The sequence below is a fragment of the Arachis ipaensis genome, chromosome B05, assembly GCF_000816755.2.
Source record: "Arachis ipaensis cultivar K30076 chromosome B05, Araip1.1, whole genome shotgun sequence".
NCBI classification, from domain to species: Eukaryota; Viridiplantae; Streptophyta; class Magnoliopsida; order Fabales; family Fabaceae; genus Arachis; species Arachis ipaensis.
Window position 1 is genome coordinate 144472657 of NC_029789.2, and position 9718 is coordinate 144482374.

General features: G+C 35.0%; 1 protein-coding gene across 1 annotated transcript; it reads right to left on the minus strand.

Annotated features, from left to right (window-relative positions):
• Window positions 1080-9399, minus strand: LOC107641458 (subtilisin inhibitor CLSI-II-like). Its single transcript, XM_016344949.2, has 2 exons — window positions 9158-9399; window positions 1080-1483 (listed from the first exon to the last, which is right to left on the minus strand). Exons 1-2 carry the CDS (start codon window positions 9397-9399, stop codon window positions 1105-1107), a joined length of 621 nt encoding a protein of 206 aa, XP_016200435.1. The 3' UTR covers window positions 1080-1104.

The window sequence follows — 9718 nt, forward strand, 5'->3', positions numbered from 1 at the left end:
TAACACGTATTATATTAAAGAGTTTAGTTAAATCATTTTATAATATTCAACTATCACATTCATATAAAATCATCTTTATTAATGTGACTAGTCATGTTTTTTAATAATTTTCTTATTGTAATTACTCTAAGTATAATTAGACAATTATTTTATAACGGAAGAACGAATTATCAATGAATTTCTTCAGAAACGTAGCAACAGTAAGACAAAAAGAAAAATTTAAGAAAAATATAGGTAATCAATAACATTTTTGAACAATGTGTAAACAATATAAATTAATAGAGTTAAAAAAATAAATTAATTTTAAATTTAATTAATAGTATTAAATTAGAATATAATATATTTTTATTTGATTGATAGTTGTTTATTTTATTCAAGATGGTCATTGTTTACTTAGCACTCCCAAAATTTAAGAAAATAATCATTCATCGTCAATTAAAGTGATGAACATGAAAACATGACAATTAGAAGAGCAATTGTCACACGTATTGTAACAGATGCAAGATGTGTCACACATCACAAGATATAAGCCAATTTATTATATGACATTGATTGCTACATTATTCTTCAACATTATACACTAGCATATGATGATCATTTGATTCATGCAATAATGGAGTATCGTCCATCGACAACACCGGCATCTTCAAACACAACCTCATAGTTATCAATTAAAACTTTTTCAATATAAACAAATTTTATTGGTTGTACAAATAATTTAACTTTTCTAAACAAAATTTATGAACTTATGATAAACCTACTTTCATATGCAAGAAAGTGACTCATAGAAAAAGTTATTATATTTATTAAATGTGTTCGATATATAGTGAACACTTTTGCATCAAGATTCTTCTTGCAATTGTATACATCACAAGAAAAAGAGGAGTGCTAAGGGCAGTAAATTTTGTGTTTTGTAACCGTCAATTGGCTATCAATAGTATTTTTAATAGTGTGAAATTAAATCCAATAGTGTGAAATCATTCAATTTTTTTTTTTATGGTTAAATGTTGGTCAACTTTTTAAAAAATTACTGAGCCCGAAACTTTCCCTAAAAGAAATTATGATGATTATTCATTCAACCCTACTTTTACATGCATATTCAAATTAAACTACAGACCTAATTCCATTATTGTAAGAACTAGACTCTATGAACACAACATCAAAAGGTTCACCCTTAGTGAGATACAAACGCCTTCCACCTTCACCATTCTTATTAAACCTTCCAATATCCATACAATTTGATTCATAATAACAGAACGCAAGCTTGTACCCGAATTTGGCCCTCTTAATGGTAAATGTTCCTAGGAAAATATGCGGGTCATCAGGATTATGGTCATCGGGATCACCAATGCCCATGCAAGCTTTCTCGATTTCATTGTCAAAAAAGAGAATCCACTTGGAAGATTCTACGCATTTTGGCTTCTTTGTGAACTCTATTTTCAGAGAAGTATTCTCGTAAATCTGGAGGGTACTTATTCCCACACTACAACACACGCGGTGGATCTCTGCGCCGAACTTCCTGCGGTTTCACAAAACGTAGCGACTAAGGGTGAATTGCTGCGATTCATCTCCAAATTAGCCTTTCAACGCTTTTATGAGGATTCTGTAACTGACAATGATTAAGTTCTTGTGCCTATTATTGTTCAAGATACAGTCATAGTATAAGAGCACAATGAGAATCTTACTGTAGATTCAGTTACAGTACATGAAAACAATGAGAATATTATTGTTGCTCAAGATATGCTATAGTACAGAAAAATAATGAGAATCCTCTTCAATCCCAACCTATACAACAACCTCAACAACCTCAAGAAGTGTCATTAAGGAGATCCAACAGAAAAAAGAGAAAATTTATCTATGGTCTCAAATAATTTTTTCGTCAATGATATCACAAGTTTCATCAAGTCATTACCTCATATAGTTTTGAGATAAATATTATAGATGAGTGTGTATATTGCAAGTTTAGTGGGAATAAATACATTTTTTTGGTCTTATATGTCGATGACATTTTACTTGCCAGTAACAATATAGGCTTGTTGCATGAAACTAAGAACTTTCTATTGAACAAATTCGAAATAAAAGATTTTGATGATGCCTCTTTTGTATTAGGAATCGAGATACTAAGAGATCATTTTCAAGATCATTTTTAAGACATTACTTAAAACTGAACTTATCTCTTTTAACTACAACTGTCACTACAACACACGCGGTGGATCCCTGCGCCGAACTTCCTGCGGTTTCACAAAACGCGATTCTTCCCCAAAGTAGCCTTTCAACGCTTATTCGATCTGCTTTTGCGTCGAACCCACCAAACCCGCCGCTAATCCCAAACCATCTACCGATATTCTAACCCAACCTCGCCTCAGAATACCCAAAATCAAGTATCTGAGAAACCCGCCAAAGGAGAAAGCAGAGCGCGCGAAACTCTTCCCTGCTCTACCCTGGCTCAATCTGTGACCGTGGAGTCTCGTGGCTATCCATCCAGCCCTCTCCCTCCTGCCGTCGACCCTTTCCAGAATCAGATCCACAGCTCAGACTCTTCATCGCGCGAACACACTTTCGGGCAGAGGCACGAAACACATCTCCCCGCGCCTATCCTTGCCGCTGTTCTCCTCCGGACACCACTACTAGCTGCATCGCGCTTCCCGTTGCTGGTGGATCCATCGTCGACCAACTTCGTGGTTTACAATTCTGGTATGTACAAAACCCCTCTTTTTTAGTAAGGTTCTAGCTTGTTCTTCGTTTGTTAGCTCTGTCTCGCATATGAATTGTTCCATTTTTTTTTCGACTAAAAGTAACCGGTATCTGAAAGGGTAGATCAAAGGTTTGTGGGGGACTTTTTCAACAATTTTGCCTGAAACGATAAGCCATAGAAATAAATTGAAAGTGACAACTCCTTTCCATGTAGCAGAACCTACCACCAAATTTTCAAGTGTGCAAGTTAATGAGGTTGGATGAGTCCTAAAACTAGAAGCAGATAATTTGTATCAATTATATCTAGAATTATAGTCCAAAATAATGAATCCTGTTATCAAATATCAATGAAATAAAAGACTTGTTTGAATTTGAATATATACTATATCAATCCAAAGCTCTCATTTTTTTCCTCTGGCTCATAAGAGATGTGATAAGAACTTGGATTGCTGATACATAACAAAGCAGTACAAAGTTGCATTTTCAGTGACTTGGACATATAAGAGTTTGTCTCATGGTGGTGGCGGCTAACACTGGCCGTGTCGGATTGCATGAACGTTGAGACTGGAATGGCTGGATGAGCGGTAGCTGCATATGTAATGGAAGGGTAAAGTTTATACCAATAAGAAACACAAGCTGGTTGCCAAATATCCCAAATCAAGATTCAAGAAGCAAGAATTCTTTTTAGTGTTAACATAACAAAAGTTATTCATTATATAAACTGAAATGGGTAAATGGAGAATCTCACCAAATGAAGTGAAGATAAAGTTTGAGTTCTAAAGTTTGATATGTGTAGGACTGTTATCTTTGCAAAGAACTCAAGTATTATATCATCTATAGCATAGTACACCTTTTAGATTATTACTCTTATTTCTCAGTTCCTGTTATCTCATTATTACTTATTTCTCATCCCAATACACTGATCAATTACTCATACATATACAAAGAATACAGCTCCTACTACCATTCACAATCAAAAGGCCTAAGCTACCAACGGAAGTCATTGTTAAGAGTAAAGAAAAGTGCTGAAAGGACTAAGCTGCAACATTGGTCCAGTTAAAAATATTTCCTTTATTCCCTTGTTCTTTACCCCTTAAATATTTCCTTTTATTCCCTAACTTTGTAGAAATATTTTCTGCTAAGATGCAAGATTATAACCCCCATATTCCTGCTTTAGAATTCTTAGTTACTAAGTTTGGCTTTTGTGTTTTGAATCACATTTTTGTTTCCTCTTGCTCTGTTCAAGACCTTAGCACAAAAATCAGTGCTCTGTTCAAGACCTTACTAAGTTTAGCTTTTCTGTTACTTCGTTGACCGAGCTTGTTCCTTAAGATTGTGTTGGAGTTCTAGCACTGTTAGTATTTCAAATTAGTTCATGATTATTTCAATTTGTATTATTTTGTTCGCTGTAGTATTAATTATTGATTTGGTAATATAATATGACTAGTTGAGCTGTTTATGTAGCCTTGTATTAAGTTGAAAGTGAGGAAGTTTTGTCTGGTTGGTCTAAACAGAACACAGCAAGGTGTATCTTTTTGAGACTCATAGAGGCTTTGTTTTGGGGTATACTAATCAATTTTGTGTTCACTTTTTATGACCAAGTGTTGTGGTTTTTCCAATGGTGTAATTGATGATAGTGCAGCGGTATGCTATGTACAAGTGAAATATTTTACATCAACTTTGTTTTATGTTAATATATGATCGATGATATAATAAAGCTGCTGATTAGACTTCTTACTATATTTTTCTTCACTTGATATCTATTTGATGAGGTTATAAGCTATGGATTCTTCATTCGTTGTTTCTATAACTTGAATTTGCTGCTGAAATTAAGTGGAAAGTGATATATAGAAAAAAAGAAAAATTATTGAGTAGTGCAAGTTGTTCATCTATTTTAGTATTGAAGCATATTCACTAATTATTATAAACCTGAAAGTCTTGCACTATCGGATGTTCATCTTAAATTGGTTTTATTATTAATTGATGCAACTTCCTTGGCAGTCCTGTTATAATTCTGTTTAAAGGAAGATTGGAAGTTATATATAAGGCCACGCTTGTGCCAATGTGGATGTTACATATATATTGTGCCAACTTGTCATGTTTACCAAGGTATCTAATTCCCCATTTGGTATAAATTGGTCCAGACTGTTGAAGAACAAGTCAGAGCTTCTGTTGAGCACAACCTGGGAGAGCTTATTCTGGGTTTTTTGACAATAATACAAGGTTGACATGGTACATATGATGCTGTAAGTTCATCACAGAATTGGATTCAGCTCTGAAGTTGTTTTTTTGCCTATATGTTTTACAGTGGTGAGGACCGAAGAGAACACTTGGAAGCCCTCCTGCGTGAGTGCAAGAAAGAGGACGCAGGTACTTCATTACTTGAAAATTACATCATTTTCTACCCCTGCCTGCTACTTCTTGATTCATTTGATAATAAATTGGCTTTAGGATTTGCACTTTCTATGTTGTACTATAACTTGGTTTGCTTATTGGGAATGAATAGAAATCTTAGCAATGTGTGTTTGCGTCATGTCAATTAGCAACTCTCCTAAAGTCTGATTCTCGGCAATATTGCGGTATTGTACATGTATTTATGTTTATCTTGGCTGGTGATTATTCTTATCCAACAGAACTTCTTATGCTGTTAATAAGTTATGCTTCATGGTTTATGGTTGTCTATTATATTGAGATTTTCATTTTCATTAATTAGCATTCTTTTTCCTCCTTAATTTTTTCTTGATGAGCATACATGAAACCTAAAAGTATATAGTATGAGCTTGTTTAATTTGTGTCTGTGATCGGATTCAACAAAATTTGGCTTGTCATAACTACTTTTGAGAAGGATGACTCCGTAACATTAAGCTAGCTTAGTGGTTTATATTTAGATTTAGTTAGTTATAATCAAGTAGTGTGAGTTATGTTCAGGAGAAATCTATGAGAGCAGAATTATGCTGTGAATTCAATTAAAAATATCTGGAATAAATACACCTGTAATAAATAAGAATATTAATAATTGTAATTAATAATCTAATGCACTGGACCTGGCTCATGATATTAGAGAATTAGGAAACCAAGTAATTTATTTATGCTATGTGTACTAGGTTTCATTTTTCCAAAAGAATGAAATAAGGCTTTATTAGTGTCCCCGTCCATTAACAGCTTTCCCTTTGGACTTTGATTTTTCTAATTTACATGTAGTTGGATCATTTGGAAAAAGAGACGCTGTTAATATAATTAATATATGTACGTATATATATTGGTATTTACTATCTTGTAACATAGTTATAATGTGAGTAATGCTATTAGCCTAAGACGCGGTGGAACATAATTAACAGCCTGTAAATGTAGTCAATTTTAGCTAATATCGACTGTTTAATTAATGGGATTTAATACGACATAGAAGGTGAAAGAGAAATAGCAGTTATTTGTTGGTTAATTATTATATTCTTCCATGAGATATTAATCTATGTTGGCATGCTACATGTGTTTACAATAGGATTTTAAGATGCCCAGGAAAGCTCGCTTCAAGAAAGACACAAGAGTGGAGCCACCGCGTCAGCAGCCTCCAGCTACACCTCCTGTGTCTTCACCATCCGATGACGATGACTGGCTCATCCCTCCGCCCCCCAGTAATGGTGGTGTCTCCACAGCGGCTCTTCTACAACCCTTTCGTCCACCTAGGAGCGAACCAAGACCTGAGCCACAGGCCGCTAACGGTTCACAAGTGACAGAACCGTGCAATGAAGACATTGACCCGGAGGCGAACGAGGTAGATTCGTTTGATGAATACATTGACAGGATGTTTGCTACTTCTAATGCTGAAAAGCGCAAAGGACGAAAGACTACTGAGTTTTGGAATGTTGATCTCACTGGTAACAAGTGTTGAACTATAAAACTTGAACATTGATTAGCTAATGATATACTTATGTATGGCTCACATGTTGGGCACGTTGAACACGCTAATACCATTTTTTTTATTTTTTTATAGATTCTGAAGGAATAGTCAAGCAAGCTAAAATGAGTGTGAGGGAGGCTATGGAGCAGTCTCTTAATGGTAGCAAGATCATGCTGAGGTTCAATGAGGAACTGCAAGCAGTCGGAGATGGAGCTAGCCTGTTGAGTGGCATTCTAGGAGCGTTGAGTTCTGATTACAGCAAATTTCCTATCTGTGAAAAGAGTTGGGGAAAGGTGCGGGGCAAAGATAGGGTTTATGATGATTGCATAAAGGTAATGACTTTCGGCATTGTTTAATCATATCAAACCTTACAACTTGCAATTACTTACGGCTGGACATTGTCGTCGCAGGAGATGTTCCACTTTCAGGATAACAGTGGTAGAATCAAGAAAACACTTTTGAAACAAATGGGGAGGTTCTGGAAGGACACAAGGGGGAGGCTGTATGACTCGCATTACAAACCAACAAGGACACTTGAGCAGAATCTTGAGAAGTGCCCGGAGGGAATTCCTAGAGAGCATTGGAGGTGGTTCATTGACTATCATAATGATCTTGCAACAAAGGTACCCCATTTATTTAATTATGACCAGGCCAATTCAATCTGTAACACACAGATTCAATCTAATTAAGTGATTTAACCGGTTCAATTCTAATAACTATTGATCTAAAATCTGATCTAATACAGGTAATTTTTAAAAAAATGAAATCCTTTCAAATCTAAACATGCAATTTTGATCATTTTTTGATATGATCTGATATTCTTAAATAGTTTTTATTCCAATTTATTTGAATATGAACCCTGTTATTTAATATACATGTGTAATTAAATTTAATATAAACATACTCAGCACATGTCACGGTTCAGAAGGAATGTTTGGCTAAAATCATAATATATACCTGCATGATGATGAGATTGATGTACACCAACTTTCATTATTACAACCTTGCTATTTGTCTGTTACCGTATAAGACTTTTGATTTAATTTGAGTACCCCTATTATTATAATTTATGCTATATAATTGTTATTGGGCTATGTCACACATGCCTGCTAAAGCTTTTTAAACAAGGGTTGTATTTGCATATTAGAAATACAATAACATTGTTAACTTCTTATATGTAAATAGGGACCGCATGCATATAACTATTGTTCTTGTTAAAGCAATACTTAACTTAAGATTACGTACAGTTTATTCAATTTCCACACTTTCTTACTTACTGCTCCATTATTTTGAGTCTATTGCAACGTAGGATACATATATGCTACATAGTTATATTTATTACTTTAGTGAACAACAGTTTACTGTTGATTTTAAATAGTTGAAATGCAAGCAAAACGCGCTGAATCGAAAGAAGCAACTTTATACGCACACTGGCGGTTCTAAAAGCTTGGCTAGGGCAAGAGAAGAAGAGGTAATATAAATTTGTAATCAAGTATAAGTGGCATTTAGTGTTGATTTATTTATAGAGTAAAACAACAAAGAATTATTGGAAAATTTTAAAGAAGTGAAATTCATTGCATAAATTGTATTGTCACAATTAGAAAAGCAAGGGAGGAGAGTTGGTAGGGAAGAAGTATGGATCCTAAAGCACAAGAGACCTGACGGAAGCTATATACATGAAGAAGCTCGGAGAATTGGTGTAAGTACACCTAATTATTTATGCTGTAACATGTTGGGTTTAGTTCTTAAAATGTCTTGATTATGCTATTAGCCTAGTGTGATTGTGTAATTTTATTTATGTCTGCAGGAAAAAATATCTGAGATTGAGCAGCTGGATGAATCTACAAGAATATTGTTAGAAAATGATTTCCTTGCCCAAGCTCTCGGTAAAGAGCACACGGGTAGAGTGCGTGGGATGGGACACGGGCCGACACCAAGTCAACTCTTCCGTCAGAGCTTGCAGCCGCCGGTGGATAGAGCTCAAGTAGAAGAGGCCCAAAGGATACTGACCGGACATCGCTGCACGGATGAATTCTCTGGACGGACATGGCAGAAAATAGAAATTAGGTTTTATGTGATACTTTATTTTTTGCTATATGTTTAGTTTATGTTAAGTATGCAGCATTAATTATTAGCCAGGTACTTTATCTTTTTGGGTGACTATTGAAATACTTTATTGACATTATTAAAATAGATATGTTAGTTTGCTTCGCAGTTAAATATTCATGAGCTTTTTTTCCATAATAAAAAAGGTATAATATTCTTTAAATAAAAAAATGAAAAAATAATAAAATATAATAAAAAATATAAAAAATATTAAATAATAAAAAACGAATTTGCAAATAGCGGCGGTTTGTGGTTGTCGCAAACACGCGTGGAAAATCACTTTTGGATGATATAGCGGTGGTTATAAACCGCCGCTAACTGTTCGCCGCAAAATGTGTTTCCTGCGCCTTTATCCGTTGTGGATACTGCTTTGTTGGCAACCTTTTTAATTGCGGTTTAAAACCGCCTCAATTCGGCAATTAAACCGCCGCCATTCTACGCGTGTCCTGTAGTGCTAGAATAGTAAATTTCACAGGGATGCCATTGACAACTTCAGAATAACCTTGAAGGACAGTAACTGGACACTTTGAGTTTCCGGTTGTGCCGAGCTTCACTCCGCCGCCGGGTGGGCCAGCTACGGATGGCAAGATATAGTACTCGCGACCGGGGAAAATGGGGTTGCCATTTGTGTCCAGAACTTGTTGAGCAAAGGCCAAGGGAAATGCAAAGAAGAGGAAGAGAGAAACTAGTGCCGCCTTCATTGTGTCTACACTACTACTAATGACTAAATTGAAAGAAATTTATTGAGGTTAAGTTGTTTGTGACTTGTGTTGTGGAGTTTGAATCGTCTCTTAAGTAGTCTTAGGTGTATATGATAGAAGAATGCAATATGGCAAAAGGAGCATGCATACTTGTGGTGTAGCTAACGGTGTGCAACGTATCTTTATTTGTCAAGATGGATTTCTTTTCACTTCAATATGCATGTATCAACTAATTAACCCATCATGATAATTGTCGAATATTAGATGTATCTACATAATTGTGGGTATGTATTTATTTGCAATCATAATAAATGTTACT

Excerpts from the sequence above, each read along its gene's own strand:
- LOC107641458 (XM_016344949.2), bottom strand. The coding sequence starts at position 9,399 with ATGAAGGCGGCACTAGTTTCTCTCTTCCTCTTCTTTGCATTTCCCTTG. Across the intron at positions 1,484-9,157 it reads ATCCCTGTGAAATTTACTAT|TGTGGGAATAAGTACCCTCC; the intron begins TCTAGCACTACA and ends CGTGTGTTGTAG.